This window comes from Dendroctonus ponderosae, unplaced genomic scaffold (assembly GCF_020466585.1).
Source record: "Dendroctonus ponderosae isolate FM_Combo_2020 unplaced genomic scaffold, Dpon_F_20191213v2 Dpon_F_20191213_9, whole genome shotgun sequence".
NCBI classification, from domain to species: Eukaryota; Metazoa; Arthropoda; class Insecta; order Coleoptera; family Curculionidae; genus Dendroctonus; species Dendroctonus ponderosae.
Window position 1 is genome coordinate 4,872,456 of NW_026019116.1, and position 13,986 is coordinate 4,886,441.

The following is a 13,986-nucleotide window of genomic DNA, read 5'->3' on the forward strand; positions in this document are numbered from 1 at the left end:
CTGATTTTACCAATAGGCAGCGTAACAAAAACAGTGTGAAGAAGAATCTATTTATTAGTCGTACTGCTTACAGTTGCACATGTCGGCACTATAGATTCGTAAAAATGCCCTATATAAACATAAATGCTCAATGGTAAAAGAAATTTAAGAAACTTATAGAAAAAACGAACACAGATTAAATAGGAAATATCACAATGTCAAAAGACCAACGTGTTCTGGCCGGGTTGGAGAACTCGCGTGGGCGTCGTCGGTATGTTGGAGGGCCGTCGCCTGGTCATGAAGTTTCTCAGCCGAAAGCCCGGAATTACTGCCGGTAGCGTCTCCTGCAAGAAGACAAAAACTCTCAAAGATCGGAACAGTGAGTGTACTGGAGTAGTCCAGTACGCACCTTCCTAATCCAGGGCAGCGAAAGGGCGGCGTCCATATCCAAACGCTGGCCGGGCACCAGGACGAGCAGTTTCCCGATGAACTCCTTGGCGGCACCGGAAATATCTGCAAAATACTCATCAGGGAAGCAGAAGTCGCACTTCAGGATGTTGGCAGTGGTTTCCTCCATGGAGTCATCCAAGAAGGGCGATACGCCGCTAAGGAGAACATAGAGAAAGACGCCTGAAAAAAAACAGGCCGCTTAGCTGTTGAGCAATAGAGCTACGCAATAGGGGGTACTTGCCTGCCGCCCAACAGTCAGTGTGCCGCCCCACCGGCTGCCCCAACACCAGTTCAGGAGACGCAAACTCCAAACAGGCGGGCGGCAGGATCACGTTCTTCGCAGTGTTGACCGAGTCGCCAAAGTCAACCAGTTTGACCAGGGGCGGCGACAACAAAACGTCCACCATCACGTTTTCCGGCTGAAACAAAACAAACCCCTAAATATTCAAGCGCATCCCCTGCCAGTCGGTGTCTCCCACCTTGACATCCAAGTGCACCAAGTCCTTGCGATGCAGCCAAGAAAGGGCCGAGATCAGCTGAGAGATGTAGAAGCGAACGTCGTGTTCAGAGTAGTTTTCGCGCTCGCTCAGAAACGTGAACAGAAGCGGGCCTTTGACTCTGAAACAACCAATTAAAGTCAAGTCTAACACAGAAGTCTTCCTGCACACTTTGAGCACACATACAGTTCCAAGACGATGGTGTCCGTTCCGGGCACTGGCGCATTATCAAAGAGCGCCAAGGACCGAATGATGTTCGGATGTTCCATGGTGGCCAAAAGCGCGTACTCCGCCTGGGTTATGTGGTGGGGCTGCTTCCTCCTGGTCACTTGCTTCAAGGCCACTTGGACGTTGGTGCCTTCAATGGGTTGCTATCAAAATGGATGGTTGACAGTGTTAACACGGCGCTTACCGCGGTCTTTGGCCAGTCGGACGATGGAAAAGCGGCCCCTGCTGATTTCTTCCAGCTCAATGTAGCGGCGCTTGAATTGTTCTTGTTGCCACAGAAGAGTGTCCGCCACTGGCAGGGTGACGGCCATGGTGGGTAGACTCACCGACATTGTCTCGCCAGAGACCAGGCGAAAGCTGCAACGAAAAGCTCAGTGCTTTCGCCTGGGAACTCGGCGAAGCTGATGCTCACCTGTAGGTATCGCCAGCTACTAGATTATCCAGAGTGAATGAGGTGCCGCAGATGGGCAGCTTGGAGGTCGGCGACGTCCACTCGCCAGAGCCCAGCTTGCAATATTCGATGAAAAACTGGGCGCCTTGTGGATTGTCCCACTCCAACAACACACTGTTGGCTGTTAAAACCTGGATCTTCGGCTCAGCTGAAATTGCTCATTAGTTCTGGACTGTGTGCTAGTGGCAGCCCACTCACCAAGTGGTGGAACATTACTCAGCACTGTGAGAACGCAAGTGCAACTTGCCGACCCAAACTCGTTGGTAACGGTAAAAGAGTACGTTCCAGAGTCGCTAGGCTTAGCGTTCTCCAGACTCAGCACGGCCACGCCCTCGTCGTCGCTGTCCAACATAAAGCGCCCGTTGCGCAGAATGCATAAGTTGGGCTCCAGCTTCTTCCAGCTCTGGCGGCAGTTGGGGCCGCAGTGGCGCACGCGGCATTTTAGCACCACCTTGGCGCCGCATTCCACCGACACGTCCTTCATTCTATCCCGGAATTCCGGTAGCGGACCCTCCTGGACCGTCCCGTTCGCCTTTTGCAGCCTGCAATTGACTCGGAGTTGAAGCCAAAATGAACTTGAACACCAAAAAAGGCCTTATTTTTACCCGAAACTCCAAGGCTTCCGGCCTGAGGATGCGATGGCGTTGGAGGGCAGCCAGATTTTCTGCCGCACCGCGTTTACCAGTACTAAGTAGCGCTCATGCCGATACTTGATGATGGTCACCACTTCACCTACGTTGACTCCGGCTTGCTCGCGCAGCACTACGGCCTGGCTTCCGGGCGCTAGTATGTGATTTTCGCCCTGCAAAAACACCGATTTTCACACTCTCATTAAACCCCTTAACGAGTATCACACATCGGTTAGTTCAGCCACCCTCCAAGCGTCTAGCAAACTCTTAAACACTGCACATGTAACCAACCACAGCCCTAAGAAGTCGTCATGCTCACCGTCTAGTCTGCACCTTTTCCGCACCCAACCAGAGAAGAACCACCAAACAGGCAAATTATTGGGAACTTAAACAGTCTTTATTGCAAAATACGTTGGCTTCTTAACCGGTAACATTCATTAAACCTATCGGATTGTCCGCAAAACATTAATATTAATCTATCACAGCCGTTTAGGGTTAGTGTTTACTGGTTTGGGGGAGTAGTTGGAGGGCAAAATGAGATATTACGATACCTAGAGGAAAGAGAAAGACATTGTTAGAACAGTTGCATGCGGCCCGTTTACAATCTTTTCGTTTCGTTATAAAAGTGTTTGAACAAAACACCCTTACCGAATGCTGCGACTCGCTCCACCTCTTCTGCAAGTCGCCTTTTTCGCCCTCTTTGCCTGCCGCTAAAACCACCGTGTCGCTTTTGTGCTTGTTCCTCAAGGTGCTTCGCCAGCCCTCGAAGAAGTTCTTCTTGCCGGGCTTCTGGTTGTTGTTCTTGTGGTCCAGTCCTTCACTGAAAAAAGCACGCACTTCAACGATGAACAATCTTGACTTTTTGCGCCACCACTCACGTGGAGTGCAGTTCGCTTTCCGATGGTATTCCGATGGTGTTCGCCTTGTGGATGTAGGCGGGCGGCCTTCTGGGTGGCTGCAAACTGGCCGCGTCCGCTTGAGTGGTTCCAGTGAACTCCCATGGACCTTCCGATCTAGACAGACGAGATTAAACCAGATTTTCTCAATAATCACTTGCCTGCAGGAGCGTGCGAAACAAAACAGTGCAGTTAAACAAAAAACAAGCAAGGATCGAGGGGTTAAATCAAACACAGCTAATACGGAACCGATAATGTGAAAATAAAAATGAACAAGGTAGGTAGGTGCAACTAACAACAACATCAACAAGGACAAAAACAACAGCAACTATCAAGAGATAACCATTGGAAATGAAACACTGTTGTAGGTGATTTTACCTTTTATTCTATGGAAAATGTTCATGTCATTGCGTGGCAATGGAAAATAATGTCTATGTACAAACATACATCCGAACTATGTACAAGAATAACGCCTACATTTCAAAGTACGGCCGGTTTCCGCGAGTGTCCAGAGAAATTGAATGCTGTACTTTGACAGGGAAAGAAAGGACACCCGGTAGAAAACGGGCCATACGAGTGCACATTGATTCTTTACCTTCGTTTCCAAAAGCGCCAGCCCTTCTAACTTAGTCAGTTGCAAAACAAACCATAGCAATCCCTGAACCAAATACGTTTGCATTTTGGGACCCACTGTAGATAATTGTTTCATTGAGAAATGTAACCTTGCCGATACACTGTGAGCAACGTGTTTTATTGTTGAGCAATTAAAATATGCAAATGTATGGTACTACCCTTCTCTAGACGAGCTGTGCTTGCTGGGAAACAGCCCTAGCTTATTTATTACACAATGTGACAAAAAAGGCATCTATTCATCATGTTGGCGCTGGTTTTCAATAGATAATGAATACGGCGGATGGCGTGTTTAGCTGTTTATAGTAAAAGGACACAATCGTTCCTTTACCATAAACGACTGGCAACACCCGCACCTCGTCCTACTTGCACTGGAAAGGTACATTTTGAGCCGAAAAAGCCACGGTACATACTTAATACTTAAAACATAGTGTATAGTAACTTTATACACAATTATACGACATACACTTATAATTGTATTGGTTTTGTTTTGATTGGGTTCGGAATATAATCCATCCTTTGCTCTTCGGCTGAAGCACGAAAATGCGCATGAAAAGCCATCGACATGGAGACAGGGATCTTGCGCAAACTTGTTCATTTTTACTTTACACATCGTAAAATCGGGATACGCTCATTGCCCTTAACTATTAATACTATCACAGAACTCAATCGTACACAATAAACCCAACTTGAAACTATAAAGTGAAACGTATCCCATAGCCCCCGTATTAAAATATACCAACACTCAATTAGGGATTACAAGTAGAAGGGGCACCACAACCGGGTTAATTCAGCTAGCCGCCCAAGTCGAGATAGGCTAGCTTTCGTGATACTCACGATTCCTTAGTCTTTTCCTTCTGGTACGCGATCGGGCTTTGAATGGCTTTCAGAAAATCACGTTGCGATTGCAGGATATCCTTTACTGTGCGCACCCACTGGTTCCGCAGCTCTTCCGATGGTGCGCAGCACACGAACCCCGTAGAACAAATGGCGTTTTTCGGATCAGTTGACGTGACCACGAATGTGTTGTCTTCCCGCGAATCGTCCAGCGATAGACGATTCACCTGCCACCCAACCATGTTACGCTTTAGTACGTGCAAGATAGGTGATAGTGAGTGAAACACTCACCTGTATGTGGGCCTTGTAGATATACTGCGGACTGGTGAACTGCGTCTTTTTGCCCACAATTTCCGAGAAAATTATGCTCTGCTCAAACAGGAAGACCTGCAGTTCCTTGGTCTTGCCCATCACTGTTTGTCCAGGCACGTCGGACACACTCAAAGGCCCATGAAGCAGCAGTTTGCCCTGAGACGTTATCTTGCCCGACTGCAAAAGCCACAGAATTGTCAATCAGCCCTATTCCTGCAGGCAAGCTTGCTCACCTCAAAGCCCTGCAACCGTCCCACGTCCATCATGTCATTGGCGTTCTTCGGCACCACCACCATGATCTTGTAGGCCGCCCTCAGTGGCTCAATTTCGCTACGAATCCCTGCCCGTTCAGTATATTTAAGAATGTCCTTCAGCATCAGCTGGTACTTCATAATCCGCTGCACTGGCTTAATGAGAAGATCGCACAGCTGCAGCTTATGGCCCAGCTTCACTCGCAACTCCTCAAAGTACGACTCCAAATGCTCGGCTACAATGTACTCGGAAATGGGCTTGTTTTTACAGTAGATCACGTACATCTGCAGCTTGCGCTCGTAGCGGCGGAACAGTTGGGCCAGCTCTTCCGGGTTTTCTATCCCTGCTTTCAGGGACTTGAGGAAATGACTGTGGCGAAGTAGAAGCTACTTTTAGAGATGCTATTCAATTTAGGTCAGTCCAAAGACTTACTTTTTATGCCAGTCATAGATGGCCTCAATGTTTCCAAACACCATCTTGTCCTTTCCGTTACGCAAGTCTTCGGGCATGGGCACTTCGCAGTCGCTGTCCCGCATAGTAGCGATATATCCGTCCACGATTAGTGACAGATCGCGCACGTAGGCCTCTTCAGTGTCCACCAACTCTTGCAACACGTACTGGCGCTTCTTCAAAAAGGTCTCGATCTTCTCCGGATCCAATTCGCCCTGCAATATCCACAATAACCAGTTATGTGGATAAAACTATCGAGCGAAACTCACTTGTTTGTCGCTCTCGTCGCCGCTGAAAGCCAATGAGGCCGCCTCGTTTGATGAACAATGCGCCGACAGGTCTCGCTGACTATCCAGACTGAACTCTGACAAAGCTTCAGAGCTGCGTGTGTTTCTGAGCGTCGAGTGCTTGTTTTCTGAGTGCTGCTCCTGCATAAACAAACATACATCAGCCTGCCATTTTGGTAGCTAAACATGTGCGGTGTATTTGCACATCTTCGATTCACTCAAGAAACTGCCTGCCTGTCGATCTGTCTGCCAGGCAGCTTCCATGTCATCGATGATGTGCTTCACATAATTAGTGAGAAAATAAAGGGTGCAAAGACATTCGACTGGATTATTAGCATGCAACCTGATTTCAAAGGCACTACTTCCACTCTTTAATCTACAAAATCGAGGGCATTCACAACTAAGCGACTCGCACCATTCTCTCCTTGACGATTTGCTCGATCTCAGCCAAATCGGCGGAAATGGCCCCCTCTAAAGATTTAATAGTGAGGCTAGAGACCTAGATGGAAAGAAAGGCACTGTTAGAAGGCGACGGATTTGATGAGGTATTACGTGACGTGATATGCGAAGAAACATGTTTTCTAATCAAGGTTTAAGGTGGTACTGTGCTCACTCACCCTCTTGCAGGGGTTCTCTTCGATCTCTGGCACTCCCGGTACACCTGCAGGTGGCTGCGGCACCAGCATTGGCTCCTGAATCGGCTTCATCGGGGGCGGCAATTCCACTTCTTCGTCCGCCTCATCTCCATTGATAATTTCCGAGCCTACATTATCGAAAGTCACGCAAAACTCGCCAATAACTCGGGCACGAGCAAACATACCCAGCGATTTGGCCGCTTTAAGAGGCGCAGTTCGATCGTCGTCTTCTTCCCCTTCAGAAACTGAGGACTTACTATTACCCATATCCGTGGGGGGCACCTGAAAAAAAAACATTCTAAACACCCCCTATCTAGATATAAAAACTTTTACATCGACTCTCGTATGTTAAGCATGGGGCGCAAAGAGAGGGCGGTTACTATGGGGACAACTGTTTACCTCTCCCTCCCCACTACAGCCAGTAGGGCGATTAACACGCCCGGTATGCTACGGGGTGTGTGCGAAACTTTTCCCACTTTGACTGCCAAAAATGAGTCCTTTGCGTGCATCCGGCAACACTGAACTCAGCTAATCGGACGGAAAGTTTCGCAATACAAACAAAGATATTTTGGCAGATATACGGGCTACTCTTAATTTACAGCCAGTTTGAGCAAACAAGACACATTTACACATCAACTAGTGTTCAGATAAAAACGCACTAACATTGAATAATAGAGCTAAATTTTGTATAAAAAGTTAAAGTTAAAACCAGCACTCACTATTGAAAAATCTACTACTTACATGATGGGGAAAGCAAGACAATTTCCTCAAAAATTTAACGCGCATTTTCGAAGTTCAACGCAACAAAGACACAGAAGTTTTCCACTAAATCCGCTGATTGAAATCTAAGCGTTTCATCTCTATCTTTGCACCGTGATTCTCCTACAGCAACTGGAAACCTGAACACTGGATAAGTGAACAGTTGCACCCACAATTTGAGTAGTTCGCAATGTTTATTGACCTTTACATATCCTGCTAGATTATTGAAAACACATCAAGCTTAAGAGGATTGAGTGTTGAAAAGAGGCAACGTTTATTCGGGAGATGGAAAACTTCGTCCACTCCTGCCAACCGTTTGCAAAGTTTCGCAAATAACTTCATCCCAACGAAAAACCCCTTTAGACTTAAACTCCAGGCTCTTATAATGATGTGAATTGCCAGCGGTTGTAAACAGAGAGTGAGCCAAAGATGGGCAACTTTGACGGGATAAACCTAGCCGGAAAATTCAACAAATTAAGCTCCGCAATGACTCAGACTTGTACACAGATAAAGCGGAAAATTCAGGGAACGCCTTGAGTACGCTCACATTCCAACATCATTCCGAATGGGGAATTTTAGGACTGTGGGGAGTACCTGGAAACGGAGAACAGTGCGACTAATTTTGGCAACATATTAAGCGACCTTTCTTGAATGGACACTTTCCGAACGACCGCGGTATACTAGGAATGTGCGACAAGGACCGTCCGTTTCCACGGTGACCACAATATTGGTCTCTCTCTTGACTGCGAGACCAGTTCCCTTCGAATACGCCAGGTGAGTTACGAGGTGTGAAGATAAAGTAGTTTGTTTGGAAATGTCTCCTTGGAAGGAGAAATATGGCATTTTTGCACAAATCATGATTACATTTAACTGAGTCATTTCGGAAAAAATCGCTGACCAAATGTTTGGGAAAAAATCTGGTGGCAAATGTCTGGCATTTTTCAAAACTACAAAGTAAACACATCAGTCATATGGGATTTGAAAAATCGCACAGCCTTTAAACCGATAAAGCAGCGAAGGATTGATTGTTTGTATAGGCGAAACCGTGTAATAATAACAGTTTAGAATGTGTTGGTTGCCTTTAAATATTGCCCACGACTTAGTGCTCAAGTACTGGACCGGTTATTTATCGCCGCTTCTTCTGGATTAAAACCACTAAAACCGGATTTTTTTGCCGAAAAATGGCAAATAGTGAAATCTAATACAAACATAATAAATGAAAACAGACGCGCCACAATTTAAATAATCAAGTTGGCAAAATGTGTGGTGACGCGCTCGATTGTTTCAAGGTTGGCTCAGTCACGAGCGATCAAGAAAGAAAAACACTGAAAACTCATTAAAAGCGGTTGTACAAACTCGGACATGTACAGGGTGTGAATGCCAAATGAGTCCACTCACCCGAATCCGTTTGTCCGACCCAGTTTTCTTCAGCGGCGGCCTGGGATCGATGGGCGCCTGGGACTTGTCCACTTTTCCCTGGGACAGCTTACGTAGGGGTGGCGGCAACCATTTCCGTCTGGAAGCAAACAAAATGGGCCTAAGATTAATTTGGGTAGCAGCAGCAATGGGACTTACATAAAGTCATAAATGTACATAAACACGGTCTGAAACTGATAGTGGACGCTGTCCATTGTGCGACAATGTCGGGGCCCAACTGAGCCGATATCGGCTTTCAGAAGCTGGAAATCCGGAAGAATTTCATATTCGATTTAACTGCAAATAAACCACTTTGCCAAGTCTTTTGATCCGCGCTGAGAGCGCTCGCGTTTGATAACAGGGAGGAAAATGGGCTTAATGAACTATACAGAACATAGACAGACGGTGTTCTCGCAAATCGAGCACAAACTGACAACATTGGTAAAGTGCCTTTCGGTTTGTTTTGCATCTCAGGGGGATTCGAAATTGTGAGCAAAAACCAAAAACTAACCGATGTGTGAGCAGATCGTCCATGCTGTCGCTGTTGCACTTGCACTTGCATAAACCATGGAAAAACCGTCGACATTTGCCCATGATTGGCCAAAAATTAGACAACAAAGTCGCATCGAGTGTTGCGTGATTGAAAGGCAACTGAAGGTATTTGCGAGAAACGTAAAAAGATAAGATAGCATGTAATTGCTTTAATTCTAAAGCCTGGGCTTTAAAAGAATTCAGCTCTGCTGGGAAAGATGGAGCGACAAATTGCAGTTGAAAACATCCTCTTGAAAAATGTAATTAAAAAATAACTGTCCACTCACCCACTAAAGCCGCGCCTTTTGTTGACTGGCGACGATGTGTTCACTGCAGCCGCATCGTTTTGCGTAGTTTCTGCAACAATAAAACTAACATTAGCGAAAGACAGGCGACTTTCGAAAGCACGGCCTTCACCCACATTAACCAAATGGTCATACAGGTACTTAAAATGGATAGAAACAAGCGGGAACAATTGCCAAATAGTGCTTATCGCCAAGCCAACCTCAATGCTCTTATCAGAACATAATCGATTGGCTTGAGTGCGAAGGACAGCTTGAACAGCAGCAATCAATCACAACTAGTCAACTACTACTGACCCTGTATGTCGCGTTCTAATGGACTTAGCTATTATTAAAAGGCAGTCCAGACACAGCGTCTAATCGAACGACTTGTCTGGATCGCCCTTTAAAGTCAGAACATCGATGGGATTTCATTGGCAGCCACCATCGATGTTCGGACTTGAGCGACTGAACCACAAAAAAGTTATATAAATGTTTACATTTAATGTAGGTTTTGCGGTTCACAAGCTCCGTTTACCAACATATAGCACAACTTGTCTACATCGATGACAACGTTTCGCCTGTATCTGCGGCAGGTGCACTCAAACGCTCAAATAGCTTTCAAAGATCGGTTTGCTTAGTGTGTGAAAAAGTTGTCACTGATTTGTAAGCGGATGTGGTTCTGTGCCTCTTTGAACAAACCAAAACTGCTGTTTCCGCTTCAAACAAAACGCTATTTCCAATTTTCACTTTTGCTAAACTAAACCGCAAATCCATGACTAATTGATATGGAGCGTGTGAATCAATTGCACCGAATTAAAGCTCGTTTCTACCATTAGTAGACACATCATTATGTAAATACTTATATTTCAAGTTTTCGCCAAAAGTTAAGCCATTTCTAGGAAATGTTCTTAACTTATGACAACAGTGCCTGGCGCTCAATGAAACCGCTAAGCATGCCGAAGTTAAAAAACCTTGACAGTTGGAAACGCAGCTGCTTCTGTTTAAACTATCAGTGTTTTCTATTTTCAAACATTATCGCGTCGGAGAAGAACAAGTGGTTTTTAATGCCTCCATTTTGTTTATGTTGTAAACGATTAAATCAGCAATAGAAAATAATCAAAATCTCCAAACGCACCCATTCAGGATCTGATATAATTTTGTGTTGTTTCATTGGTTGACTTTTGTAGCTGAAAATTCCATTCAGAAATCCCCCAAATTGAACGAAATAAACGTTGCAGCATGCTCAACTATCAAAGTAATCGTTTGAATCGGTCACTCTTAATAGACCGATTTGCCATGTGCTTAATTTCTACTTAAGGGCAAAGTGCCGCGTTCAAAACTGTCACCCGAAAATAGTTAGCTCAGATAAATGGGAACGATTTCACTGAAAATTGGGTACCTTCGGAGAAATAGAACTGCACAACTCGATCGCACAATTCACCCACTCGCCGGAAGCTCGACTTGCGCTTAAAAGACGTGCCCGTTTCGGACGCTTGCTGATTGACCACCTTCAGGTTCAGATCCATGCAAAGGCCGCACTCAAACGCGCTTTTCTGCACTGAACAGTCAATTCGGTGTTTGCGACCAAGCGACAGGCCTCCCAAAGGTCCAGATTTAAGTCGCGCGACTTACAACACTATTGCACTTTTTCGCTCAACTCAATTCCCTTCTCAGCACTGAAACCGCGACTGATTGTCGCATCTGTTGACTGTTGTGAACAACACTCTCGATCGTGATTCATTTAAGAGTCCCCACACCTGACCTCCCACACTTTTCCGCGATCCAGAGCGAGACAACCAAGAGGCATTGGACTATTCACGCGTAGATGAGCAAGCATTGAGGTGGTGGTGGTGAGAGGACGATTTTGCACCAATCGCGGCCATGGCTGGAGGGTTTAAAGGAGGTTTGGTTGCAAAAGATTGGCAGCCTTAAGCAGGCTTACCTAGCCAGGTGTAAAAAGTTCCGCCTAGAAACCTGTCGGGGAAACCCTTCTTGGAAGCGATGGGTGTGCCCTGTTTCTTTGAGGAACTCTTTTTTGTTCCGCCCTGTAGGCACATTAAAGCGCACTAAACTCTACATAAACAAATTCGCTGTGAATGACGAACGAAAATCGCTAGATCGAATATTTTGCTAAAGAATGGAACATCTGCTGGCCGAGTGAACGGATAGGTATGCCTTAAAAGGACAAGATCATGATTTCTATTTAAGTATTTTTTACGTTCCCTGCGCTCTTATAGATGGATTAGTCGCTGGCTGCGCCCTTTCCATTAAATCGAGGCATTCGGCATTGATTGGCCCGATATTAATTGATGATAATCGTTAAATTCGAAACAGAAATAAACAAGGTAGATGATGGACCATAAAATCCCATGGCGCGGGTCAAGGCGGCGCTTTTGGCGCCCCGACAAATATTCAACAGCGCCGCAGTCCCTGAAACCGTATATTAATAAAACAATTCACAAATCCAGAATTAAAATCGTTCCTTTTGCGAAACGGTGTCGATTTATGATTGAGTAATTAATCAAGCGATTTGCGTCCCATGAGACAATGGAGCGTAACTACTACCTTAATGGGGGCCAAAAGGAAGTTGCCATTTGTGACGGATTTCGTACATCCTGAAAGCCAGTTTCAATAATGCGCCTTCGATTTGCAACAAGAATTTATCGAGTCTAAAACCCAAACGACCGAAGAAACTTCAACAATGTCAAAGAATTTCACACAAACATCGCCTACTTACAGTGGCCACTTTTACAAACACGTAAAAAAAAACGATTTTTTTCGTGGCACTGTCGACGACACGACCGACGCGCATTTAAAAAACAACTGAAGCGACGACGGCAATCAACAACAAACATGTCGCCCGCGAACTGCACAAATCGGTGCCAACTGACGGTGTCGCCTGAATTAATTTGACGCAACGATTGGACGATTCTCTATCGGAAAAATCAAATAAAAATCCGAAAATTGCACAACTTTTGCTACACCCCCTGTATGGAACGCTGGCGGGTTGCCGTGGAAACGGGCTTGACCCTACGAGGTTTCGTTACGAAGTTGTCGGATGGCACTCAGAACCCACGGTTCTCCGTAGTTGATTTAAGCCAGTTATTCGATTTCAAATTCCAGAGAATGTTATCAGATAACGATGACATTATTTCGTGTTGATGGCCAAACAAATATTGATTTTTTAGTTGCAAATCACGGTTTTGCCGATGCAAATGATATAGAAATTGAGGCATTTAGAGCCACTTCAGTGTTTTGCAACGTTAATTTGGAGTGAATTCGCTGACAGGGTATGTTGAAAGATCGCAATTGATCGAGCTGCTGATGCTGACTGTCGTTCAAGCAATGACTTATGAAGATGGAGCCTGGCACCGCAGGCGAAACGTCTAATCTAATTCCGAATGCAATGCGATTTAAATTAAAAAAATAATAAAATAAAAGCTGACTGACGTAAGTCAGGGAGTGCGTCGATTCGAACCCGTACTTTCTAATATTAGCGCGACACACTTGGCTGTATCCAAGATCCCTCAATGAATTAGATGACACTTTGCCGGCTTATTTATTTGATAATTTGGAATCAGGCCAATGTTTCGCTTTATTGGTGTTTATCCCTAAAAATAGACACCCTGTGTATAGGGCGGAGGCGAAAACGCGTCAAAAATAGACTCATCGGCCAATCGGCGCTTTCCCGGAAATATATCCGGCAATTTTTCGAGAAAATTGTTTGTTGGCCGCCCACATTCGCTACAAACACGCCGATTATTATCGATAATTGATCCTTTCGGTATTCGATCAATCGCAGTTACGCAGGGCGACCGAACTTGGACTCGACCTACACAGAGGCTGAATTCATGCCTATCGTGGTAATAGCGAACTCACCTTCTTCGTGGCTCTTCATCAGAAAGCACTTGAACATTATCCGCTGGACACTAATTACTAAAATTCCATCATCACGTGCAAAAAACGCTCCGGAGGTGTTCAAGTTTCAGCCAAACTCGACTTGTCGCCTAAATTTCCAGCTTTTTGATACTCTTTATCTAATCGTGACGGTACAAGTAGATTCGCAACGATATTTTTAAGATAAGTAATGTTTATCTAAGCCGACACCGTGCTGCATCAAATCATAGAGGTTTAATTGTGGAAAACCTCCCGTTTTGGAGCCCCGATCCACTCATTCAAAGGCTCCAGTAATTTACAGCACGAAAAGGAACCCAAACATCGAGTGCATTGAGAAAGGGTCAGGTCAAGGGTACGCCAGAGACGCCTATCGATTCGGGCGTCGGGATGCTGCTGATGAGACGCCGCAATCTCGAGAAGCGTCGCCGGCCCCCCAATTATTCCACGTTAAAAAGTGCGGCACTCACCCGACACATCGTGGTCCGAAGCTTGCGGGGGTCGGCGGGACGGCGAACCTCGCTGCTGCGGGGGTTGTTTGAGCACCCCCAGGGGCACGAGCCCCTCTG

The 13,986-nt window shown here is 45.8% G+C and overlaps 1 protein-coding gene across 1 annotated transcript in view; it reads right to left on the minus strand.

The window, feature by feature from the left end:
- Positions 1-36: 36 nt before the first annotated feature.
- Positions 37-13,986, minus strand: part of LOC109541755 (triple functional domain protein) — a gene marked incomplete in the record, with an annotated part of 34,810 nt that continues 20,860 nt past the window's right edge. The window contains 22 exon segments of the mRNA XM_048669813.1: positions 37-323; positions 389-609; positions 671-848; positions 909-1,047; positions 1,113-1,284; positions 1,339-1,511; positions 1,567-1,753; positions 1,804-2,147; positions 2,211-2,407; positions 2,883-3,054; positions 3,113-3,247; positions 4,598-4,824; positions 4,889-5,086; positions 5,143-5,530; positions 5,594-5,826; positions 5,881-6,039; positions 6,314-6,397; positions 6,516-6,661; positions 6,719-6,815; positions 8,691-8,808; positions 9,527-9,596; positions 13,888-13,986. Coding sequence (XP_048525770.1) covers positions 198-323; positions 389-609; positions 671-848; positions 909-1,047; positions 1,113-1,284; positions 1,339-1,511; positions 1,567-1,753; positions 1,804-2,147; positions 2,211-2,407; positions 2,883-3,054; positions 3,113-3,247; positions 4,598-4,824; positions 4,889-5,086; positions 5,143-5,530; positions 5,594-5,826; positions 5,881-6,039; positions 6,314-6,397; positions 6,516-6,661; positions 6,719-6,815; positions 8,691-8,808; positions 9,527-9,596; positions 13,888-13,986 — 3,863 coding nt within the window.